Genomic DNA, 27564 nt, shown 5'->3' with positions numbered 1-27564 from the left:
ACCATAGGGGCCTGCCCTGAGGAACAAGAGGTCTGAGTCCCACATCAGAGGGCCTGCACTGGGGGACTTACACCAGGAAGATGAGTTGCCCTAGTGTCTGGCTTTGAAAACCAACAGGGTGTATGTCCAAGAGAGTCAGAGGGCAGTAGGAAACAGAGACTCTGCTCTTTAATGGCATGTGCACAATCACACTTGCTTTGAGGCCCAACACAGAGGCAACTGTGTGAAAAATCCCTGGGTTACATGTGAAGGAGATTCACTGACTAATTTTAGGGCATGTGCCCGAATGGCAGGAATCTGTAGGAATGTCCTTCAGGGACAGATGTACTGATAGGTACCGTTTTACTTATTCCTTCTACCTAGCTGGCCCAGCATTGGTGGATGTCAGTTCTGGCACTCTTTTATCTACTATGCTAGTGCCACTCACCCCACCCCAGTGTTCCCCTGCAGACTTGTCCCACCCAAGCCACCTCCCAGCCTAGAGCCCTTCCCAAGTGTCTTTGCACCCTGGCATTCCTGGCAGGTGCTTTAGCTCACATCAGAGCTCCTTCCAAGCAGCCTCCAACCCCAGCACTTGCAGAGGGCAAACCCAGCTGGGACCAGAACCCCTCCTAGGCACCTCTGCCCCAGGAAGTCAGCCCCACACACTAGAACACCTACATCAGTCACAGCTGGACCCTGCAGCAAACCATGCAGGAGACATGCCCCACCTACCAGTGCACTCACAGCTGTCATTGCCAGGCCTCACAGCCAGCCATGCCAAGGACCAACCCCACACATCAGCATATCCACACCAGTCACAAACGGTCTCTTAGCCAGATGGGCCAGGGGCTAGCCCCGCTAACCAGTATGACCATAAACAGTCATGGCCAGACCTTGCAGACAGTCATGCTGGAGGATAGCCCCATATACCTGTGTGTGTGCACCAGTTACAACCTAGCCACAACAGGAAGGTGTACACAGCCCACATAGAGAATGATCTTGGGGCACATGACTGGGGTGACTAAGGTATTTGCACTACTGGGCCCATAGGACACCTTCTGTATAAAACCACTCCTTCAAGATCAGGAGATGTAACTGATCTACCTAATACATAGAAGCAAACAGAGACTTAGGCAAAATGAGACAGAAGAATATGTTCCAAATGAAAGAACAAGACAAAACTTCAGAAAAAGAACTGAACAAAACAGATAAGCACTCTACCCATCAGAGTATTTAAAGCAATTCCCTCCAAACTCAGGAGAAGAATGGATGAACACAGTGAAAATTTCAATAAGGAGATAGAAAATATAAAAAGAAGCCATTAGTTGAAGGATAAAATAATTGAAATGAAAAAATACACTAGAGGGAATCAGCAGATTAGATGATGCAGAAGAACAGATCAGCAATCTGGAAGACAGGTAGTGTAAATCACCCAATTAGAAAAGAAAAAAGAATTAAAAAAAAAAATTAGGATAGTTTAAGGGACTACTCGGATATTAAGCATATAGACAGTCACATTATAGGGATCCCAGAAGGAGAAGAGAGAGAGAGAGAAAGGGACAGAATCCTATTTAGAGAAATAATGGTGACTGGGTGGCTCAGTCAGTTGAACATCCGATTTTGACTTAGGTCATGATCTCATGGTTCGTGAGTGCAAGCCCCATGTTGGGCTTTGTGCTGACAGCTCAAGAGTCTGGAGCCTGCTTCAGATTCTGTGTCTCCCTCTCTCTCTCTGCCCTCCCCTGCTCGCTCACTCTCTCCCAAAAGTAATATAAACAAATAAACAAACAAATATTATAGAAAACCTCCCCAACCTGGTGAAAGAAACAGACATCCAAATCCAGAAAGCACAGAGAGACCCAAATAAGATGAACCCAAAGAGACCCATACCAAGGCACATTACAATGGAAGTATCAGTAGTTAAAGATGAGAGAATCTTAAAAGCAGCAAGAGAAAAACTAGTTACATACAAGGGACTTAAACTTGATAGGCCAGAAGGGAGTGATACTATATATTCAAAGTGCTGAAAGGAAAAAACTTACAATTAAGAATACTTTACCTGACAATGTTATCCCTCAGAATTGAAGGAGAGATCAGGGGTTTCTCAGATAAGTAAAAGCTATAGGAGTTCATCAACACAAAAGCAGGCTTCCAAGAAATGTTAAAGGGACTTCTTTAAATGGAAAAAAGTCCCTAACTGGAAATGAGAAAATTATAAAAGAAAAAAATCTCACTGATCAAGGTAAACATATATAGTAAAGGTAGTTGTTCTGCCACCTACACATAGCTTGCTGAAGGTTAAAAGACAAAAGTAGTAAAACCATCCAGACCTACAATAATTAATCAAGAGATACACGAAATAATAAGATGTAAAATATGACATCAAAAACATAAAACATGGTGGGAGGAGTAAACATGTAGTGCATTTAGAAAACATGTAGTGCTTGAACTTAAGTGACCAAACAGACTTTAAAACAAAAACTGTAACAAGAGACAAAGAAGGACATAATGATAAAAGAGAAAGATCCAACAAGAAATGACATATTACATCAGATGAACTTTATACATGCATGCATGCACATACACACAGACATTCTATCCAAAACAGCAGGATACACATTCTTTTCAAGTGTATCTGGAGCATTTTCCCAATTAGATCATGTTAAGCTGCAAAACAAGTCTCAATAAATTTTAAAAGCTTGAAATCATTATCAACCATATATTCCAACTACAATGTTATGAAACTAGAAACCAAATACAAGAAGGAAACTGGAAGAAAAATACAAATATGTGGAAGCTAAACAATATGCTACTAAACAACTAATATGTTAAAAATAAAGAGGAAGTAAAAAATACCTACAGACAAATGGAAATGCAAATACTCCAAAATCTATGGGATGCGGCAAAACTAGTTTTAACTGAGTTTATCACAAAACAGGCGTACCTCAAGAAACGAGAAAAATCTCAGATAAATGTTGTACCCTTATACCTACAGGAACTACAAAAAGCAAAACAAAGCCCAGAGTTCATAGAAGGAAGTAAATAATAAAGATCAGAGTGTAAGTAAATAAAATAGACATAAAAATTGAAAAGATCAATGAGCTAAGAGCTGGTTCTTTGAAAAGATAACAAAATTGATAAACCTTTATCCAGACTTATCAAGAAAAGAGAGGGCCCAGATAAATAAAATCAAATGAAAGAAGAGTAGTTACAGTCAATACCACAGAAAATTAAAAGGATCATAGGAGACAACTACACACATTACATGCCAGCAAATAGGAGAACCTAGAAGAAGTGGATAAATTCCTAAAATATACAGTCTTTCAAGACTGCATCAAGAAAAAATAGAAAATGTGAACTAATTACTAGTAATGAAATTGAATCAGTAATCCAAAAACTCCCAGCAAACAAAAAGCTAGGACTAGATGACTTCATAGGTGAATTCTACAGAACATTTAAAGAAGCGTTAATACTGTTCTTCTCAAAGTATTTCAAAAAATTGAAGAAGACCGAATGCTTTCAAACTCATTCTATGAGATCAGAATTGCCTTAATACCAAAAAAAAAAAAAAGGCCAGTATTCTTGATGAACACTGATATAAAAATCCTATATAAAATATTAGTAAACTAAATTCAGTAATATTTTAAAAGAATCATACCTCATGATCAAATGAGACTTATTCCAAGGATGAAAGGATGGTTCAATATCCACAAATTAATCAACATGATACACTACATTAACAAAAATAAGGATAAAAATCTCTTGATTATCTCATTAGATGCAGAAAAGGAATTTGATACAACTCAACATCATTCATTATAAAAACTTTCTACAAAGTTGGTATAGAAGGAGCATACCTTGACATAATAAATGCCATTTATGGCAACCCACAGCTAACCTCAAATTTAACCGTGAAAAACTGAAAGCTTTTTCTCTTAGAACAGGAACAAGGCAAGGATGCCTACTCTTGTCACTTTTACTCAACAATACTAGAATCCTACCCACAGCAATAAAACAAGAAAAAGAAACGAAAGTCCTCCAAATGGGAAAAGAAGTAAAGTTATCACTGTGTGCATGGTACTGTATATAGAAAACACTAAAGACTCTACCACAAAAAAAAAGAAAAAAACTATTTGAATTAATAAATTAATTCACTAATACAGTATACAAAACAAATATACAGAAACCTGTTGCATTTCTATATACTTATCATGAACTATCAGAAAGAGTAATTAAGAAAACAATCCCATTTACAATTGCATCAAAAAGAATAAAATAACTAGGAATAAATGTAACCAAGGAGTTGAAAGACCTGAACCCTGAAATCTATAAGACATTGAAGATAGCACAAGTAAATGAAAAGGTACACTGTGCTTATGGACTGGAAGAATGAATATTGTTAAAATATCCATACTACCCAAAACAGTCTACAGGTCAAATGTAATTTCTATCAAAATACTAATGGAATTTTTCTCAAAAATAGAACAAATAATCCTAAAATTTGTACAGAACCACAAAAGATTCCAAATAGCCATAGCAATCTTGAGAAAGAAGAACAAAGCTAGAGGTATCATGTTCCTTGATTTCAAAGTATACTACAAAGGTATAGTGATCAAAAACATTATGGTATGGCACAAAAACAATACATAGAACAATGGAATAGAATAGAGTCCAGAAATAAATACGTGCATATACATTCAATTAATCTTCAACAAAGGAAGCAAGAACATACGATGGGGAAAGACAGCCTCTTCAATAAATCGTGTTGGCCACTAGGTATTTACCCAAAGAAAACAAAACCACTAATTCAAAAGATATGTGCACCCTTATGTTTACTGCAGCATTATTTGCAGTAGTCAAGATATGGAAACAACCCAAGTGTCTATCCATAAATGAATGGACAAAGAAGATATGGTGTCCACACACACACACGCATTACTCAGCCATGAAAAGGAATGAAATATTGCCATTTGCAACAACATGGATAGATCTAGAATATATCATGCTAAGTAAAATAAGTCAGTCTCAGAAAGACAAATACCTAATAATTTCACTCATGTGTGTAATATAAGAAACAAAACAAATGAACAAATTAAAAGACAAAAAAAACAGACTCTTAAATATAGAGAACAAACTGGTAGTTGCTACAAGGAGGTGAGAGTGGAGATGGGTGAAATAGATGAAGGGGATTAGAAGTACACTTATCCTGATGAGTAATGAGTAATGTGTAGAAGTGTTGAATCATACTGTACACCTGAAACTAGTATGACACTGTATATTAATTTTACTTGAATAAAAAATATATTTAAAAGTGAATCTAGGCATAGGCCTTACACCCTTCACAAAAATTAACTCAAAATGGGGACACGTGGGTGGCTCAGTCAGTTAAGCATCTGACTCTTGATCTCAGCTGAGGGGCTTGATCTCAGGGTCATGAGTTCAAGCCCCACTTTGAACTCCACACTGACTGTGGAGCATACTTAAAAAAGTTTAACTCAAAATAGATCATAGATCTAAATGTAAAATAAAAACTTAAAAGTTCTAGAAGATAACAGAATAAAACCTAGATGACCTTAGGTATGGTGATGACTTTTTAATATACCACCAAAGGCATGATTCATGAAAGAAATAATAGATAAACTAGGCTTCATTAAATAATTGATAAATTGGGTACCTGGCTGGCTTAGTCAATTGAGAGTCCAACTTCTGATTTCAGCTCAGTTCATGATCCCAGGGTCGTGGCATTCATTGAGCCCCACATTGAGCTCTACACTGAACATGGAGCCTGCTTGAGATTCCCTCTCTCTCTCTCTCTCTCTCTCTCTCTCTATCTCTCTCCACCCCCCCTCCCGCCTCTCTCCCCGTCTCCCTGGCTCATGCTCTATCTCTCTCTAAAATAAAATTTAAAAAAACTTAAAAAAATAATAAAAATAAATTTAAAAAATTAAAAACTATTACTCTGTGAAAAACAGTGTCAAGGAAATGAGAAGACAAGCCACAGACTAGGAAGAAATATTTGCAAAAGACACATCAACTAAAGGTCTGCAATCCAAAATATACAAAGAACTCTTAAAATTCAACAAGAAGAAAATGAACACTCAAAAGTGTGCAAAGGAGCTGAACAGAAACCTTACCAAAAAAGATGAACAGATGGCAAGTAAGCATAAGAAAAGATGTTCAACATCATACATCATTAAAAAATTGCAAACTAAAACAAGAAACCATTATGTATCTAGTAGAATGACCAAAATCCAGAACAATGATAACAAAATGCTGGGGAAGATATGGAACAGGAACTCACACTAATTGCTATTGGAGATGCAAAAGGATATAGTCACTTTGGAAGACAGTTTGATAATTTTTTACAAAACTAAACATATTCTTACCATATAATTCAGCAATCATGCTTCTTGTTATTCACCCAAAGGAAATCTATGTCTACACAAAAACCTGAACATGGATGTTTATAGCACCTTTATTCATAAATGTGAAAACTTAGAAGCAATCAGGATGTCCTTCAGTAGATGAATAAACTGTGGTACATCCAGATAATAGAATATTATTCAGTACCTAAAAGAAAACAACTATCAAGCTATGAAAAGACATGGAGGGAACTCAAGTGGAAGTTGCTAAGTGAAAGAAGCCAATCTGAAAAAGGCTACTTACTCTGTGTTTCCATCTATATAAAATTCTGGAAAAGGCAAAATTATGGAGATAGTAAAAAGATTAGTAGGTTCCAGGGGTTAAGGAAGCCAAAGGGACAGCAAAGCAGAACACAGATTTTAAGGGCAGTGGACTTACTCTGTATGATACTACAGTGGTGGATACATGTTATTGTACATTTGTCAAAACCCATAGAAGGTACAATGCCAAGAATGAACCCTAATATAAACTATGGACTTGGGGTGATAATGATGGGTCAGTGCAGGTTCATTGATTATAATAAATGTAGCACTGTGGTACAGGATTTTGACGGGGGGGAGACTGTGAGTGCATAGGGACAGTTGGTTATACGAGAACTCTACACTTTCTGCTTAGGTTTGCTGTGAACCTAAAATTGCTCTAAAAAATTACAATTTAATAATTTTTTAAAAAATTACAAGGCAACAGGGGTACCTGCTCAACTGAATCAGTTAAGTGTCCATCTTCAGCTCACGATCTCATGGTTCATGCATTTGAGCCCTGCATCAGGCTCTGTGCTGACAGCTCAAAGCCTGGATCCTGCTTCAGATTCTGTGTCTCACTCTCTCTCTCTGCCCCTTCCCTGCTCGTGCTCTCTCTCTCTCAAAAATAAACATTAAAAAATTTTAATAAAATAAAAAAACTAAATGGCAACATACTAGTTGCCTTAAATTTCACCACAAATTTTTAACATGTGTAAAAATTCAAAAATTAATATGCAGATATAAGGAAGAACTTATACAAATCAGTAAGAAAAAGAAGAACAGGCAAATAAAAAATGGGTGATACAAACTGCAGCAACACATATTAACATGAGAATATCAAAATTTTTTAATGCTGAAAGACTATATATAATACATCTCTATTTGTATAAAAAATTTTAAGGCAAAGCCAAATATTTGTTTGAGGACTCAAACACTAGTGGGAATAGTATAAAAAACAGCAAGGGAGTGATTTCACACAAAATTGTTTAAAGTGCTTACCTGAAGAGCACAGGGAGGAAATGGAGGATACATTTGAGGAGAAGCACATAGGAATTCCAGAGGAGCAAGTCATCTCTGTTGCTTATGTGGGTTCATAGTTGTTACTTTAGTATTATTCTTTAATCTGTGAACTTATGTACTCTTCTATATGCCTACTGTATTTTACACTAAAAATTAATGTATGATGAGGATGAATGGACAATTCACAGAAGAAATAGAAATGCCATTAATGTATATAAAGGTAGTTTATATCATTAATGAAAGAAATTCAAGTTAAAATGTATTGTCTTTTCTAAAATTTTAGACTGCCAAAGATTTTTAAAATGTATAAGGTCCAGTATTGTTAAGAATGGGGAGAAGTGAGCAGGCAAACCCAACTGTGCCAATTTAAGTTGTTACAATTATTTTGGAAGACAGTGCATTATGTTGCCCTGTACGAGGGTAACATTCCAGTGGGGGGAGCAGTGTTCTACCTTGCTTGCTTATATTTTGTTTAAATACTGTATTATGTATTACATGTAAAATAAAAACTGATAAGGTTTTTTAAGGGTTAATAAGAATTCAAATATATTACATTTTAACAAATCATGTTATTGGATTAATGTTCATCATAAATGTTCTTCAGTTTCATAAACTTATTTTTGTAATGACATTATTTTAATAAGTTAAAAGACATACTTTATGGGGGTCTCAAAAGTTAGAAATTAAAATCTTTATCATTGAACAAAATTCTGTTAGTCTTCCCTTGAGTAAAACAACTTTATTTATGTTAAAACAGAACTACCAAAGAAAATAAGGAGGACACATCAGTTGACGCTTCTCAGGTAATCTAGATTGAGCAATTTATCTTTTTTTAAATCTCTTTCATCATCATTATGTGCAATATAATGGTCTTGTTCTTCCCTTCCTCTCACAAATGGGTACTTGATAAATACTGCATAAAAATGGGACCACCTATCTCTTGCTCACCTTATCGTCTCATTGATTCTTTTATTCATTTGTCTATTCATGTGTTCATTCATATATAAAACAGGTAATTCTTGAGTGCCTGCTTTTGTGCCAGCTCAAAAAATTATGCTAGGCAAGAAGAATCAGCCATGAATAAAACAAATCTCAACTTGTCGTCATGAATCTTAGAATCTAATGGGAAAGACAGACCCTGACTAAGCACAAGCATGAGGAGTGTTCCCAAAGAGTGCTATAGGAGAATATAACAAGGAACTTGACCAAGATGAGGGTCAGGAAAGACCTCCTGAAGGGAATGATTTAACAGCTAAAACTGGTGCATGAAGATACATCAGTTAGTCTAAAGGTGGGAAAAGAATATTCCAGATAGAGGGAATTTCATATTCAAAGACCTTGAGGTAGGAAGGAGCACAGTTGAAGAAATATAAAATATATGTATACTTTTTAGCAGGAAAAAGAAAAGCAAAGGAAACAGTGTTGTGTAACAAGGCCAGAGAGATAGACAGAAGCAATTCAGTGGAAAGTCTTATAATAATTTTTACTAGACAAATAATTGTTGAGTATTTACTATATGCCAGGTGCTGTTCAAGGAATTGGTGATGTATCTCGAATAAATCAAAGTCCCCCATTACCATGCTGGCATTTTTTTTTTTTTAATGTCTTGTTAACCTTTTTCAATTTTAACCTAAGAGCAAAGGAAAACTATGGAAAGTTGTAAGCAGCAGAGATACTATAGTCTGACGTCTGTTGTTAAAAGATTATTTTAGCTGAATTCTGGAAAATGGACATTCCAGAAATCTTCTCTTCATCCAAAGTCACATGCATCTTTGAAGGATCCCCAACAGTAGGTACGGCAACCAGGAATGGTGAAAAGTATTTCCAGTGCAGTAAGGACATGCTTCTTCCTCTTGAGAACTGACCCATGCTGATGAATATGAGAGGGAATATTTTTTCCATTTCCAAATAGAGAAGGACAACAAAGACATAGCATTCAACAGTTTTGTGACAATATGTCAAATAAGCTGTGGGGAAACCTCTAACTAGATAGCTTAAATAGTGGTTTTGCCTCACAGATGCCCTAGCAAGAATCTGATGAAGGCTTCGAACCTTCTCTGTAGAACAAAATTTTTATACTGTTTGAGAGAGTTCACAAACTCCAAAGCCCATCCACAGACCCCAGGATAATAATCTCTACGTTAAGAATTCAGATGTGATTTAAACACAGATACAGGCACACGTACATACACACAGACGCTCCTTTATAGAAGTTTATAATTATGAAGAAACTACCTAGAAGTCGGCAAGGGGCTCATTTTTTAAAAAGAAACATGCATTTCATGCACACATACAACTTTTAGAAAACTTTTTCACTCTGCCAGAGAGAAAGAAAGAAACTCATAAAGCTGAGAAAGGAAACTTATAAAGCCAGGAAAGTTTTTGGTTCTACATCAAAAGATTGTGAACCTGAGCAGTGTAACTTCTCAGGTAGTTGGGCTAATTGAAGCAGGGTGGCCAAGTACCCACCTTGGCCAAAATGTTTGCTTTGTGACCTAAGTTATGTGATTCTCAATATTATGCTTCTCATGTTTCCAAGGTGGGGAAAAAAGGATTTAAAAGATCTTACTTATGTAAAGACTGCATTTTTCTCTTTTTATATATTTTTTGTTTTTTTTGATGTTTATATTTGAGAGAGAGAGAGAGAGAAAGAGCTTGAGCAGGGGAGGGGCAGAGAGACAGGGGCAGAATCCAGAGCAGGCTCCAGGCTCTGAGCTGTCAGGACAGAGCCCAGCCTGATCTGGGGCTTGAACTCAGAGCACTGAAATTATGACCTAAGCCGAAGTTGGACACTTAACCGACTGAGCCACCTAGGTACTGTTTTAAAAAAAATTTTTTTTTAATGTTTATTTATTTATGAGAGAGAAAGAGCAAGCGGAGGAGGGACAGAGAGAGGGAGACACAGAATCTGAAGCACGCTCCAACTCCCAGCTATCAGCACAGAGCATAACACAGGGCTCGAACCCATGAACCACATGACCTGAGCCTAACTCAGACGCTTAACTGAGTGAGCCACACAGGTGCCCCAAGACTGCATTTTTCAAAGTGATCTCACATCATTTTGGCCTGTGTAAAGATACTCATGTCAAACCGTGTGGCAGTTCCTCAAAATTACATAGAATTATAATATGATCCAGCAATTCACTCATGGATATATATCTGAAAGGGAAAGTAGGGACTTAAGCAAATATTTGTATACTTGTGTTCTTAGAAGCATCACTATGAATGATGATTCACAGTAGCCAAAAGGTGAAAACAGTCCAGCAACCTAAGAGTCATGGACAGATGAATGTGCACACAAAATGGCATATATACATACAGTGGAATGTTATTTGACCTTAAAAAGAAAGGAACTTCTGGGGCACCTAGGTGGCTCAGTCGGTTAAGTTTCTGTCTTCGGCTTATGATATCACGGTTCATGAATTCAAGCCCCGCATCAGGCTCTGTGCTGAACGCTTGCTCAGAGCCTGTAGCCTGCTTCAGATTCTGTGTCTCCTCTTTCTACCCCTCCCCTGCTCATGCTCTGTCTCACTCTGTTTCTCAAAAATAAATAAATGTAAAAAAAAAAAAGAAGGAAATTCTGACATATGCTACAAAACGGATGAACCTTGAGGATATTATATTAGGTGAAATAAGCAGTCACAAAGGGACAAATACTATATGACTCTAGTTATATGAAATCTATGTATCTACAGTAGTCACATTCATAGAGACCTGAAGTAGAATGGCATTTGTCAAGAGCTGGGGGAGGAAGAAATGGGGAGCCATTATTTAATGGGTGTGGAGGTTCAGTCTGGGAAGATGTAAAAGTTCTGGAGATNATTAAAAAAAAAAAGTTCTGGAGATAGATGGTGATAATAGTTGCACAACAATGTGAATTTACCTAATGTCACTTTCAAACGGTAAAAATGAGGGGTACCTGGGTGGCTGTCAGTTAAGCCTCAGACTTAGGCTCAAGTCATGATCTCATGATTTGTGAATTTGATCCAAGCTCCACACCGGGTGAGCTTGAGCCCTGTTTGGGTGAACTTAAGCTACACTTTGGATGAGCCCCATTTCTCTCTCTCTCCCTCTCTGCCCCTTGTGGGATTATCAAACTCTCCCTTTCTCTCTGCACCTCTCTCAGTTGTACCCTCTCTCTCTCAAAAAAAAAAAAAAAAGAATTAATTAAAAAATAAAATGGTAAAAATGAAAAAAGATGGGGTGAGGTAGCACAGCTGGCTGGATCAGTCAGTAGAGCATGTAATTCCTCATCTCAGAGTTGTGAGTTCGAGCCCCACACTGGGTGTCCAGAGTACTTCAAAAATAAATAAATAAAATGGTTAAAATGGAAAATAAATAATTAATTAAAATGGAAAATTTTATGTTAGGTCTATTCTACCACAATAAAAAATTATGTTCATGTCAGCTTCAGTTCATAAGGAAGATGATTATTGGCATTTATGTAGAACACAAATCAAATCTGTTAAATATTGTGACATCACAACAGATCTTTTAACATTTATCCAATTTTGAGAAACAGAGAGATTTGAGAGACAGAGGGGGAGAGGTAGAGGGACAGAGAGAGAGGAAAACACAGAATCTGAAGCAGGCTTCACGCTCTAAGCTGTCAGAACAGAGCCCGATACGGAGCTCAAACCCACAGACCACAAAATCATGACCTAAGCTGAAGTCAGATGCTTAACCAACTGAGTCACCCAGGCGCCCTACAAAGTGGTCTTTTAAAAGATAGACTCGGGGCACCTGGGTGGCTCAGTCAGTTCAGCATCCAACTACTGTTCGTGGGTTCGAGCCCCACATCGGGCTCTGTGCTGACAGCCAGCTCAGAGCCTAGAGCCTGTTTCAGATTCTGTGTCTCCCTCTCTCTTTGACCCTCCCCTGCTCATGCTGTCTGTCTCTCTCTCAGAAATAAATAAAACATCAAAAAAAATTTATAAAAAAAGACTCATTTTCTCAGTCTCATTTTTAAATAATCCAAACAAAATGTACTGTTGTGGTAATCACATTTGTTGCAACATATGACTCAATTTGCTCCTTTTTTGTGCCACCAGGAAAACCAAGAGGATCTAGGCTTGTGGGAGGAGAAATTCGGAAAATTTGTGGATGTCAAAGTTAATGGTAAAATTGAAACTGGTGTAGTATTAAAGCAGATCTTGCCAAAATGGCTGAATGTTGCCACCTAAAAGTCCCTTGAGTTTGGCACCTAAACACGTGATTTCTGTAAGGGGAACATAAATCTCAGATTTGGGTCCTCTATTCTTTAATAATGTTTATCAACAGAGAAATAGTGAGTATGTACCTTTGGTGGGAACGTAACAGAAATATAGGCCTCATGGAGTTTATAGTCTCATGTTAAGGGCCTAGGTCAGCACACTGCTGGTACTACGCAGTGTATAGACAGCTGCAAATCCCACGTTACATTTTTATGATAGTCAAGTGATGAGAAACTAAGTTCTAAAGCTCATTAGCTCCAACATTCCAAGCCATTGGTTCTCCACCTTTTCCAAGCCTCCCCATCATTCACACAAGTATCATATACCCATCTGTGAAAGTTTTCACTAGACTTAGTGATGTGGTGTGTGTGGTGGGAGGTGAAGTTTGTCTCTTTTGAATATATGGTTCAGGTATCTGGGGCTTATATAGTTAGAAGAAGTACTCACTTTCCTCCTTCCTCCTTCCTCCCCAGCAGGATAACAGGTCCTCCCTAACTCCTTGAGAATTTCTGTTCTAGCATCTATATCTATAACCTGGTATAATGATCAGGGTTGATAATGTGTCCAAAGTATATAAGTAGGGGAGCCATCAGGCTTTCCTTTCTGTAACATCATCATGTTTTTTACCTTTGCTATAGCACCCACTTTCCATAAATTCCTTTAAATAAGGACCGACCATTTGACGTCAAAACTTTTACCTAAGAGAGAATTTAAGTCTGTTATCTCTCTTAGTTACTTGCATTTTCCCCATATTTCTAAAATAATTGTCAAATAAAGGACTTTGTCTTTGGTTTAAAAAAAAAAAAAAAGCATATATCTACAGCATAGGGAAGGGATATTTTGAGGAGCCAGGAAAGATCCTCCTGATGCTCTTGACATTACAGTCCCTGTATGCAGTAAGAATAAACAGGTGGAAGACACCCAGTCTTTCATCTAGTGAAGATTAAAATTGCTCAGTATCCTTTGTTTCCTAATGCAAAGAAGCATGCAGTACATTTTAGGAAATGTTAGATTAGGAAAAAAAATCTAAAACTTCCTTGGTATATTTTACAGATCAAAAAGAGATTTACTGTAATTGAGGACACAGAAAGCTTCAAGCACATAGCTGAAGAAACACTAACAAGTGACCAGAACTTTGCCTTGTGCATGTTTGTATCCCCACAGTACCTAAATGTAACATCTTACAAAAAGGGCGCACGAATGATTTACTGATTGACCAGGGCAAGTTCAGGTCTCTCAATCCCTAGTCTAGTCATCTTGCTTTATGCATAAGTAACTGAATTTCCTTAAATGATTGTCCCATTAAGAAGAAACAAAACTCAATATCCTGGTCCCTACAGGTCCTGCCTCCATTGGTTTGGATTTCTCCTTACATGGATTTGAGCATCTCTACGGGATCCCACAACATGCAGAATCACACCAACTTAAAAACACTGGGTAAAGTGAAAGCAAAAATCCTTATGAAAGGTTTTTGGACTGGACTATAAAAGTCTGAAGAGAAAATATGTGAGATATCTGAGCCTGGGCCAAAATGTGCCTGGCCTTGTCCTCTGTGAGCAGTGGTTTTCAATTTTTATTTTTGGCAAAAAATTGAGAATTATAAAAACTGTAATTCTGAACCTAAAAATATACAGAGGAAATAAGAATATGGAACTGTTACGGTTGAAGTAGGAGAGCTTCATCACACCACCTCCCTGGGTTTTGCTTTAACCTCTCTAGGCCTTTCTGTGGAACTTGGGAGAATACATGGTGAAAATTATGACCTAGAAAAAGGTTTTTACCCAAAAAGGGCTGAGCCAGAGAATGAAAAATTGTGGCATCTTGGGGCGCTTGGGTGACTCAGTTGAGTGTCCAACTTCAGCTCACGTCATGATCGCTGCTGTCAGTGCAGGACCTGACTCCTCTGCCCCCCCCCCCCCCCCCCCTGCCTCTCTTCAGTCTNCCGCCTGGGCCCCCCCCCCCCCCCCCCCCCCCCCCCCGCTTGTGCTCTCTTCTCTCTCAAAAATAATAAAACATTAAACAATAAGAAACATTGTGGCATCTCATGTCACCTTTGATTCCCTTAGGGAGATCATTTCAAACTACCACTATTGACAAGTAATTGCCAGAGGCATTAGACTAAGGAAGCAAAACCAAAGAGAAGCAGAATCTGATCAAGTTTGCTGGGTTCAGATGCTGTTTCCACAACAGTCGGGCATAGAAACAAGTGAATCAGAAACTATGCTGCTCGCACACCAAGCCAAGCTCTATGCTTCCCACCCCAATTCAGCTCCCCATCTTTCCCTACTCAGCACTGTGGAAGCAGGTCAGGACACTATCTGTCGTTTTGTTTTAGCAGCAGAGAACTACTCACACAATTTGCCAATGATATTTACTTTGTGCTTGCTATTGTGGAGGATTCGCAGGAAACAGTCCTCACAAGAGATATTCAGAAAAGGTATCTAAGGGGTGCCCAGGTGGCTCAGTTGGTTAAGTACCCAACTCCTGGTTTCAGCTCAGGTCATGATCTCACAGTTCATGTGTTTGTTGGGATTCTCTCTCTCCCTCTCTCTGCCCCTCCCCTGCTTATGCTCTCCCTGTCTCTCTCAAAATTAAAAAAAAAAAAAAAAAGGAAAAGAAAGAAAAGATATCTAAGATATGAGACCATGCATGCCTGTTGTCACAGGAGGGGATGCCAAAGGAATCAAAGGAGAAGAATAACATTAACCCTGGTTGGGTCAGGAAAGCGTTAAGAGTAGAGCCTTGAAAGATGCATAGGACTCAAGTGTTTGCAGGGGAAGGTGGAGCTATACTATTCATTAATAATGTATTTGTGACTGTAATTGATGATAGTCCCATCTTTGTGTGTTTCAGTGATGGTGATGCTTACCGTCTTTATAACCTGGATGTCTATGGATATAAAATACATGACAAAATGGGCATTTACGGTTCAGTGCCTTATCTCCTGGCCCACAAGCTAGGCAGGACTGTTGGCATTTTTTGGCTGAATGCCTCAGAAACACTAGTGGAGATCAATACAGAGCCTGCAGTAAAGGTGAGCTTATGGATCATGGCTACATGTCATACTTACAAAAGAAGGAGAACTAGTATAGTATAGCTTTGGGCTTTTAGTGGCAATTATCTGCCACCAAAATCTTTGCAGTGTAATCAAAGTTAACAATATGTCCCTGTTACTTACATATGGATGAGTATTGTACACTAGAAGGAAATTTTTCAGACCTTCATTCCATTCTTTTTCTAGTACACACTGACCCAGATGGGCCCCGTTGCAGCTAAACAGAAGGTCCTATCTCGAACTGATGTGCATTGGATGTCAGAGAGTGGAATCATTGATGTTTTTCTGCTGACAGGACCTACACCTTTTGACATCTTCAAGCAGTACTCATACCTTACAGGTACTTGCATGTGGAAGTAACAGCTTCTTGTTTTATTATATTTCTTCTATTGCATGTGTCATCATTTTAAGTTATTATTTGGTGTACACTGTATAGAATTTATAAACAATTTACCCAAGCTTTTCAAGAAGCAGGCATTTCACCTCTCACTTTCATCCCATTCAGCTTGGTAAAATGTTGCACTGGGGCTAAAACTCTCCATTCTATAATCCTAATACTCTCCTAATGCTTTCCTTAGAGACTTTAAACCCTGGGCTTTCTTTGCCTTTATCTCAGATGATCAGTGTCCCAACCTGAACTTTTCTATGTTCTCTTCTTCACTGAAATATACCGCTAGTTTTAGCACTGAAGCATTTTATCTTGAAAAGGTGTAAAAGATCATCTTTGTTGATGTGGAAAAAGCATTTGACAAAATTCAACACTATTTCATGACAAAACCTCTCATAAGGCTAGGAATGGAAGGAAAGTTCCTCAACATGATAATAGACATTTATGAAAAATCCACAGCTAACACCCAATTTAGTGGTAAAAGACTGCAAGCTTTCCCCAAAGATCATAAACAAGACAAAGCTGCCCACTTTCACCATTGCTACTGAACATTGTACTCGAAGTTTCAGCCAGAGAAGTCAGGCAAGAAAAAGAAATAAAAGGTATCCAAACTGGAAAGGAAGAAGTAAAATTATTTCTATTCACAGATGATGTGATCCAACATGTTAAAAAATCCCAAAGAATAGGGGTGCCTGGGTGGCTCAGTCCGTTACGTGTCTGACTTCAGCTTTGGTCATGATCTCATGGTTGTGAGTTCAAGCCCTGCATTGAGCTCTGTGCCGACAGCTCACAGTCTGAAACCTGCTTCAGATTCTGTGTCTCCCTCTCTCTTTGCGCCTCCTCCACTAGTGCTCTTTCTTTCTCTCTCTCTTAAAAATAAAAATAAAACATTAAAAAAAGTTGGAAAAAAAAAGAGAGAAAGAATCCCATAGAATCCACAAAAAACTACTAGAGCTAATAAAGAAATTCACTAAAGTTGTAGGGTACATGATCAACACACAAAATCAGTTGTGTTTTTATATACCAGCAATGAATAATCTAAAAAAGAAATTTAGAAAACAATTACATTTCCAGTAACGTCCAAAAGAATAAACTACCAGGAATAAATTTAACCAAGGAAGTGAAAGACTTGTACACTGAAAACTATAAAACATTCCTGAAAGAAATAAAGAGGCCTAAATAAATGGAAAGACATCCTGTGTTCATGGATTGGAAATCTTAATATTGTCAAGATGACAATACTACCAAAAGCAATGTACAGATTCACTGCAATCCCTACCAAAATTCCAGTAATCATTTTTTTGAAGAAGTAGGAAAGCTGATCTACAAATTCATATGGAATTGCCAGGGGCCCTGAATAGCCAAACAATCCTGGTGGAAGAGGGGGGAGTTGGAAGACTTATACTTCCCAATTTCATGACTTACTATAAAGTAATCCAAACAATGTGGTACTGGCATAAGGACAGACATATAGACCAGTGGAATAGAATTGGAAATCCAGAAATAAACTCATACATCTCTGGACAATTGATTTCAAAAGACATTCAAGACATTTATTGGGGAAAGAATAATCTCTTAAACATATGGTACTGGGACAGTTGTATAGACACATGCAAAAGGATGAATTTGGAACCCTATCTAACACCACACACGCACGTGCGCACACACACGCACACACACACACTCAAAATGGATCAACAACATGAGTATAAGAGCTAAAGCCATAAAACTCTTAGAAGAAAACAGGGGCACACCAACATGACCTTGGATTTGGCAACAGATTCTTAGAAAAGACACCAAAATCATGAGTAACAGAAAGAAAAAATAAGTTTGGCTTCATTAAAATTAAAAACCCTTGTGCATCAAAGAACATTATCAAGAAAGTGAAAGGCAATATACAAGATGGGGGAAAATATTTGCATTTGATAAGAGTCTAGTATATAGAATATATAAAGAACGCTTACAACTATACAACGAAAAGATAACTCAGTTCTAAAATGGGCAAAGGACTTGAATAGACAGTTTTCTAAAGATCTACAAGTGGGTTAACAAGTATGTGAAAAGTTTATCAACATCATTAGTCATTAGGAAAATGAAAACTAAAACCACAATGAGATACTACTTCATACTCATGAGGATGGCTAAATTTTTTAAATAGAAAATAGTAAGTATTGGTGAGAATGTGGAGAAACTGGAACCTCATACACTGCTGGTGGGAACATAAAATGGTTTGGCTGCTGTGGAAACAATTCAGCATTTCATCAAAGAGCTAAGCATAGCATTTAATATGTCAACTTGTCTAGGTCACAGTACCCAGATATCTGGTTAGACATTAGTCTAGATGTCACTGTAAAGGTATTTTTTAGACGAGATTATTCTGTCAGTACTCTTAGTTAAATGGTAGAATTTGAATAAAGCAGACTACTCTCCATAATGTGGGTGGCCTTCATCCAGTCAGTTGAAAACCTTAAGAGAAAAGGACCGAGGCTCTCTAAGGAGAATCTGTCTCCAGACTGCCTTCATTCGTAAGCTGCCCCTTCCCTGGGTCTTTGGTCTGCCAGTTTGCCCTGAGAATTCAGAGTTGCCAGCCCCTGCAATCATATAAATCAGTTCTTAAAATCATTCTCCCTGTAAATGTAGAAATATATACAGACATACACATATCCTGTTGGTTTTGTTCTTCTGCAGAACACTCTAGATGAGTGAAAGCAAAGACTTGGAGGGATACTTGTATGCCAATAATCATTGCAGCACTATTCACAATAGCTAAAAGATGGAAACAAGTACCCATCAAAGATGAGTGGATAAACAAAATGTGTTAAATACATAAAATGGAATATTATTCACTTAACAAGGGATGACATCCAGATACATGCTGCAGCATGGATGAACCTTCAGAACATTATTCAAATGAAGTAAGCCAGACACAAAAGGACAAATAGTGTATGATTCTACTTACATGAAGTACCTACAATAGGCAAATTCATAGAGACAAAAAGTAGATTAACAGTTACCAGAAGCTGGAGGGTGGGATGGGTATTAGAAAGCTATGGCTTAATGGTTAAAGTTTCTATATGAGGTGATATAAAAGTTTTGGAAATAGCTAGTGGTAATGTTTATACTATATTGTGAATATAATTAATGCCACTGAATTGTACACTTTAAAATGGTTAAAATGGCAACTTTTATGTTCTCTTTTGCCACAGTTTTTTCAAAATGGTAATATAATAATACCCCCTAAAAATTGAATTGTATGCTTGAAGTTGGTGAATTGTATGGTATGTGAGTTACATCTCAATAAATCTGTTAAAAATAAAAGTAATGTAGCATCGCTTCTGATGCATTCTGTTGTTTAAAGTTCCTGGGTCCAGCCCATGTTCAAGGGAATTTGATTCCAACTTTGGTGGGAGAAAAAACAAAAATTTATGGATATGCAAAGACACACATATAGGAATAAGTACTGTCAAGGCCCACTTATAGCCCCTTTCAACATTGTTGAAATAACATTATTATTATGGAGCATAAGCCTGGTTTATAGGAGGATGCTTTCAAACACAGTGGGTCTGCCACCATGTTCAAGGAAATCCAAGTTTTAAGTTTATAGACTACCTGCTGACTCCTGATGAGGACTTAACAACACCCCCCATCTTCTCTCCCAATTTTATTATATCATAATTTTTAGTTAAATCAATATTTAGTGTTTATACTTGTCAGATGCTCAAGGGGGTCAGATACTTTATCCATCCAACTTTTCTCACTGTAGACTTCTCTCCCAGCTCTCTCTGTCCTCCCCCCTTCTATGGTGTTGCTCTCTAGGCTCCCTGCACAGCTGTCATCCTTGAATCTTTGTTTACTATTTTCTGGTGTTCGATCCCTCCTCTCTTGGGTTCCATGTTTTTCTTTTTTGTGGTCTATTATGTTATTACTTTTGGGTTTTGTTTGTAACATCTCCTGGTAGATTCCTAAGAAAGTACGCCTTTAAGGTACAACATCTTCCTTTCTACCTTCACTCTTGATAATTTGACTAGATTGAAAATTATTTCTTGGTGGGGGGCTTAGTGGGTTAAGCATCTGACTTTTGATTTCAGCTCAGGTCTTGATCTCAGTTTGTGAGCCCAAGCCCCACACTGACAGCCTGGAGCCTGCTTGGGATTCTCTCTCTCTCTCTCTCTCTCTGTCTCTCTCTCCACTTTGTGCCCCACCCCATCCCTCCCCACACACACACTTTCTTTCTTCCAAAATAAATATTCTTTTAAAGAAGAAAATTATTTCTCCCTATGACCCAGCATTTGCACTACTAGGAATTTATCCAAAAGATACAAAAATGCTGATTCGAACGGGCACCTACACCCCAATGTTTGTAGCAGAGCTATCAACAATAGCCAAAGTAGGGAAAGAGCTGAAATGTCCATCAACTGGTGAATGGATCAAGAAGATGGGGTATACACTTACAATAGAATACTATTCAGAGATGAGAAAGAATGAAATGTTGCCATTTGCAATAACATGGATGGAAATGGAGGGTATTATGCTAAGTGAAATAAGTCAGAGAAAGATATCGTAGGATTTCACTCATAGTGGAATTTGACCTTCCATTTATGCTGTATTTCTAATTTCTTCATACTCTTTCTTTTCCTCTGATTATTCTTTATTTCCAATATCTTTTTTCCTTTTTTAATAGTTTATTGTCAAGTTGGTTTCCATATAACACCCAGTGCTCATCCCCACAAGTGCCCTCCTCCATGCCCATCACCCCCCTTCCCCTCCCCCCCATACGCATCAGTCGTCAGTTTGTTCTCAACATTCAAGAGTCTCTCGTGATTTGCCCCTCTCCCTCTCCCTCCTATTTCCCCCCTTCTCCTCCCCCACGGTCCTCCATTAAATTCCTCTTAATCCTCCTATACGTGCAAACATTCCAATATGTTACACTAATCTTATTTCAGTATCTTTTCTTATCTCCCTGAAGATACTAATGATAATATATTGATGTTTACTTTGGTTCATTGTATTGTCCCTGTTTTCTCAAAGATCCTTTCATTCTGTTTCTCTATGTGGGTCTTTCTAATCTTGGAGGCTTTCAATAAGGTTCTGCCTTGAAGCACTCTATTTGTGGGGGTGGAAGGTGGGGAGGATCTCCTTTCTGAGAGTTTTCTGAGAGCAGGGATGAGCCGTTCTCATCAATATCCCCCTCATGAGTACTCTGGTGAGGGCCTCCCTCACTTTGCTCAATAGTTACCACCCCTCCCCTGTCCCCCACTTTCCAAACTTTTGTTGAAATTACTCCTCTTCTGTTCTTTTTGTTCTTATGGCTTTATTTTTTCCCCTTTACTCTGATTTTAGTGGGACTTTAGGAGAAGAAAGAGAAGTGGTTGACCAGAAGTCAGCCATATTATCAGTGAATGTTTTGATAGTAATTGATAGTTTTTCCTGCCTTTAATCTCCTTCCCTTTTATTCAGTCTCAACATTGCTCCCTAATTTTTCTAAAACATAATTATGCTAAGGTCACATCTAACCAAACTTCTGATGACTTCCCATAAGAGAAGATTTAGAATTCCTAGCCTGAACTCCAGGGACCCTTACGAACTGACTCTCTCCAGTTTCGTCTTCTACTTGTCTCTCTCACAATGTAACCACCCTGGATTATTTATGTTTCCCTAAGCTTATCATGCAGTCCTCTGACTCTGCCTTTTCCATTCCCTGTGCCTCAATGCTCTATGCATCTCTCTGCTAGATTCCTCCTACTTCTTCTTCAAGGTCCAAAACCAAGTGTTACTACCTCTGTGAAGCCTTTCAAGTCTCCACACTTACTGCAGGCAATATTACCCCTCTGTATTCCCATAACACTAGGCTGGTACCTTTAACACAGCAGTTATACCTCAGAGCAGAGCAGATAATGTATGTACCTCATCAGCCAAATTATCACTTTCTTGAAGGTAAAGATGATGTTTTCTTCTCCTTGATATTCTAAGTACCAAGCTCAGTGCTTAGACCCTGTAGACATTCAGGAAATGTTTATCAAATGTGTAATTATCATTTGATAATGATAGCTGGCTCAGTTGTCATCTTCCACTTTCAGGCACACAAGCCATGCCCCCTCTCTTCTCCCTGGGGTACCATCAGTGCCGCTGGAACTATGAGGATGAGCAGGATGTAAAAGCAGTGGATGCAGGATTTGATGAACATGACATTCCTTATGATGTCATGTGGCTGGACATAGAGCATACCGAGGGCAAAAGATACTTCACCTGGGACAAGAAAAGATTCCCAAACCCCAAAAGGATGCAAGAGCTGCTTAAAAACAAAAAACGGAAGGTAAAGTAAGCTGACACTTTGAAACCTTTTCATTACCAAGCATATTTTTTAAATATTTAAAACTTGCATTGGCACATTGGTAGAGGAGAGCCATCTGATAAAAAATGGCCATGGAAATAGTACCTTCAAGTGTAATTGTAACTGTGATAACAGGAAAACAATGGTGGAAAGATGGTCACACCATCCGTTCCTGACTTAGGTGTGGAGATCCCTGCAGGATAAAGGGGCCTAGCATTCAGTCTCATTTGTTGTGGCCATCCTGTAGTGATGTGATAGACACCCCAACAGCGTAATTTGGTTCTGATGTCAATATCAATCTCGAGATTGAGGACATCACATTGACACCAAGAGGGTCTGAAAAGGGTAGTCACATAAGCACTCTTGGGGGAGCAGGGCTGGTTCCCAGGCTGGTCTCAAGATGTCTTGAGAGAGCTAGGAATAGAGACAGCTCAGTTTTTGTGGTGGTTGGAGGTTTGGACTGGGGTGAGGATTCCTCACCCGGGCCTTGTGTGGTTTGAACTTCCTGCTGGTACCCAAGCAGGGAGCATTAGGGCTTTCTTTGTCAGATGTGGGCAGAAGGGTAAAGAGGAGTGGTGGGGTTAGAAAGCTCTTAATAGTCCATCAAAAATGGAGTCAGATTCTTCATTACACCATTTTTCCTGAATGCTTCCCTGATGGACTCCACCTGTCAATCTGGCCAAGGAACAAACTAAAATAGAAAATGGAGAGGGGAAGAAAGACACTGGAATATATGTAATACAGGGTTGGGGTGGTGGTAACAGCAATGATGAATAGAAGGAGGGAGAGGGAAAAAAATTGAAAGGAAAAGGGGGAGAACCCTAGATGTTTCATATAAATGGATCCCTTGCCGTCCCTCTCCTCAAGATTAAAGTTGTCTTTTCAATCCATTCCTTTGAGCCCCAGGCCTTGCACAGGTGACCAGAGCCAATCCTGTTAACTCCTAATTTCCCAGTTAATTAATAGCTACCATTTGGCAAGCACTTACTATGAGCCACAGAGTTTGATAGAACAAATTATTCTATACAGTGATCACAAAATTATGAGGTAGATCTTGTTAACCCATTTTTCAGAAGAAGAAACTGAGGCTTAGAGTAGTTTTATATTTTGCACAAAGGCACATAATAAATAAGTAGTAGGGCAAGAATCTGAACTCTGATCTGCCTGACTCCAGAACCCCATGTTATTCTATTTATTGAATATTTATTTACTGAATAGCTATTTATTGAAGCCATCAGATGTTCAAAATACTGTGCTAAAGATGAAGGGAATGCAAAGATGAGCTGCTTGGGATCTTGCAGTGAGTGGGGGGAAAGGAAAGTATACAACCACCACAATGTAGGGCAATACTACAACAGCAAAAGAAAGGTCAAGGTCAGGAGTGGACTAAGAGAAGATTGCATCCAGCTAGATTCAGGTTGGGCTTTGTGCATTTTAGATGAGCCCGGAAGAATGACTAACTAACTGAGAAATGGGGAGGGAGGAAGCAGTGCAGCCAGAGGCTAAAGCCCACAGTGGTGTTTGGAAAACAGTATACAGGTTGGTTTGGCAAGAAAACAAGGCATGTGCAAGGTTTGAGTAGTAGGAAATCTGCCCTTGTGTGTAGACTGCTTTGTATACATTTGGAGACATTAAAAGTTTGTGAATAAGAGGTTAGTATGAAGAATATATGAAGAACACCCACAACTCAACAACCAAAAAGCAAACAACCCAATTAAAAATTGGAAAAAGGACTTGATAGACAATTCTTCAAAGAAGATATGCAAATAGTCAACAAGCACATGAAAAGACGCTTAACATCACTAATCATTAGGAAAATGCAAACAAAACCACAATGAGATACCGCCGCTTATCATTAGGATGGCTACTATTAAAAACCAGAAAATAGCAAGTAAAGAGGTACAGAAACACGAACACTTACAGTGGAAAATAACTGTAAAATGTTGCAACCGCTACAGAAAACACTTTGGCAGTTCCTCAAAAAATTAAAAATACAATTACCATATGATCCAGGAACCCCACTTATGGGTATATATTGAAAGAAATTGAAAGCAGGTACTTGAGCAGAAATGTATATGCCCATGCTCATATCAGAACTATTCACAATAACTTAAAATGAAAGCAATCCAAGTGTCCATCAGCAGATGACTGGGTAAACAAAATGTGGTAAATACATGCAATGGAATACTATTCACCCCTAAAAAGGAAGGAAATTCCGATACATGCTACAACATGGATGAACCTTCAGGACATAATGATAAGTGAAATAGGCAGTCACAAAAAAAGGTGAATACTATATGATTTCATCCGTCTGTAATACCCACAGCAGTCAAAATCATAGAGATGGAAAGAGCAATGGCAGTTGCCCAGGGCTGGACAGAGGAGGGAATTTGTTTTTAATGGGTACAGAGTTTCAGGTTTACAAGATGGGAAGGTTTCTGGACATTGTACAACACTGTGTATGTACTTATACCCTTAAAATTGGTTAATAAGCAAATTTTGTTATTTATATTTTACTACAATTAAAAGTTTTTGAGCAATGGAGAATTAAACTTCATTGTGCAGAATAGATTTGAGGAAGGATGATGACACGGTTGTTCTAGCCAAATAAAGGGTTTTGAGGCCCTAGCGTAGGAGGTGATGGTATTAGAGATCCTAGAGACACAGAGCTGTGAGAACAGCTCTTCTCAAACCTCCTTCCTAAAGATAACTGTACCATTGGGTTTGGGCGGTTTTGTTTTTAACATGTTATTCTCTTGTTTTCTTTAATGTTTGTTTTTGTCAGTGTTCACTTCTAGATGTCTAGGAAGCAGGGACGACTTAATCCTCTATATATAGCAACCAGCACTTCGGACAGAAGCTTAATAACTGCTATTTTGAGAACATGTATTGTTTGGGAAACAATAGTTATAGAAGAACAGTGGCCTAGTTTTGATTTCTGTAAGCATGAAAAGTTACTGGGTTTTACCGGTGTCTTAAATATTTTATTACTAGTAGTTATTTCTGAGTAAAATTTGAATCCCAAAACTAAGATGCAAAGCATAAAAAACAACATATAACTCCTATGAAACTGATGAGCTCTTCAAACCTCTATGTCCTGACAGCTTGTGGTCATCAGTGACCCCCACATCAAGATTGATCCTGACTACTCAGTGTATGCTGAGGCCAAAGAACAGGGTTTCTTTGTGCGGAATCATGAAGGAGGAGACTTTGAAGGGGTATGCTGGCCTGGTAAGATAGCACTTTATACACTTATTATTTCTACTTGTTTAGTCCCAATTAATAAAGATTGCATGGCCATCACCCTCATTTCTTATGGATGTCTCTTGACACAGTATAAGCACCTTTAAGAAAGAGATGGTATTACCATCTTTTGTATCTTCCGTAACACCTGGTACAGTGTTTTCTGTACATATTTATCAGTGAATAAATGAAAAAAAAAACAAAACAGGCAAGACTAAATAGTACTCCAAGCAAATAGAAGGCCAAAGAATGAGAAAAGGAGAGAAGAAAGCAAAAGAAAAAGTATCCTACAGTCTCTTCTGGTCAATCTTTTTTGCCTTGTTAGCCCATAGTTTTGACTTCCGAGACTTTCACGAGTGACCTCAGCTGCCTCCAGCAACTCTGGATTCTTTATGACAGAAGGTATTAGTTTAAAGCGTTGGTAGAAACTCAAGGACAAAAGGGAATCACCAGTCTATCATCTCCTAGCACTCCATCACAAGCCCATGTACTGCAGAGAAACCCCATTCATCCCTTTCCCCTTTTATACCACGCATAACACTTCTTTGTTCTCTTTAAGAACAGAGGGGCCACTCCAGGGTATTTGCCATGCTTACGTGGGCCAAGTTGGGCCATCAGTGAGAGACAGGCTCCATCTGGATGCTTGTTCATTGGCGTTCCCCTGGGCCTCTTGGGTTGGAAGGTCTAGCGGAGTCCAGCATTGCCTTCATGCACTTCTTGCCATGCCCTGTATCAACTACCCTACGTTTAGGGTGCCCAGTGATTACCCAGTTTTCACACCTTCTCTACAATGCATCCTACCATGAGGACCACTGTTTCTCACAGTCTGTCTACTCTTCTGCCTCTACAGGTCTCTCCTCTTACCTGGATTTCACCAATCCCAAGGTCAGAGAGTGGTATTCAAGTCTTTTCACCTTCTCTGCTTATCAGGTTTGTTTTTATTCTTTTGCTCTTTTCTAGTTACTTGGGAGGATGAAAGAAGGAAAAACATGATTGAATAGAATGAATGCTTCATTGAATAGCTCTTGATAGGTAACACGGAGATGAAAATGCAAGGATGGCAACCACATTACAGACTTTGGTGGTGCCAGGAGAGGTGCCATATATATTACCAAGTGCACAAAAGCTGTGATTTCTACTTTCATTATAATAAACTCTGTAACATATCAAAGTACTTAATAATATATGTTAAAATTAGTATATAAATTTACAGAAAATAATATTCTATAGCGTATTTAAAGATGATGATAATGATCTATATCTTGCAAAGTATAGGGGTGCCTGCGTGGTTCACTTGGTTAAGCGTCCAACTACGGCTCCGATCATGATCTCGCGGTTTGTGGGTTCAAGCCCCACATCGGGCTCTATGCTGACAGCTCAGAGCTTGGAGCCTGCTTCGTAGCCCATGTCTCCCTCTCAGTCCTTCCCCAACTCATGCTGTCTCCCTCTCTCTCTCTCAAAGGAAACATTAAAAATTTTTTTAAAAAAGAGTATCTTGCAAAGTATAATGTGACATTAAAAGTAAGGTGTGGGGCACCTGGGTGGCTCAGTTGCTTGAGTGTCTAACTTTGGCTCAGGTCATGATTTTGTGGTTCATGAGTTCAAGCCTCACATCAGGCTTACTGCTATCAGCGCAGAGCACTTTGGATCCTCTGTCCCCCTCTCTC

General features: G+C 38.5%; 1 protein-coding gene across 1 annotated transcript in view; it reads left to right on the top strand.

Annotated features, from left to right (window-relative positions):
• GANC (glucosidase alpha, neutral C) overlaps window positions 1-27564 on the top strand; it is a 77483-nt gene that overhangs the window by 21154 nt on the left and 28765 nt on the right. The window contains exons 6-13 of the mRNA XM_077764603.1: window positions 8425-8470; window positions 12719-12785; window positions 14221-14317; window positions 15734-15914; window positions 16122-16275; window positions 22401-22636; window positions 25759-25885; window positions 26748-26827. Of these exons, the coding sequence (XP_077620729.1) occupies window positions 8425-8470; window positions 12719-12785; window positions 14221-14317; window positions 15734-15914; window positions 16122-16275; window positions 22401-22636; window positions 25759-25885; window positions 26748-26827 (988 nt within the window). The remainder of the gene's footprint in view (window positions 1-8424; window positions 8471-12718; window positions 12786-14220; window positions 14318-15733; window positions 15915-16121; window positions 16276-22400; window positions 22637-25758; window positions 25886-26747; window positions 26828-27564) is intronic.

This window comes from Crocuta crocuta, unplaced genomic scaffold (assembly GCF_008692635.1).
Source record: "Crocuta crocuta isolate KB4526 unplaced genomic scaffold, BGI_CrCroc_1.0 scaffold102, whole genome shotgun sequence".
Classification (NCBI taxonomy): Eukaryota; Metazoa; Chordata; class Mammalia; order Carnivora; family Hyaenidae; genus Crocuta; species Crocuta crocuta.
This window is presented reverse-complemented; position numbering and strand designations above follow the sequence as displayed.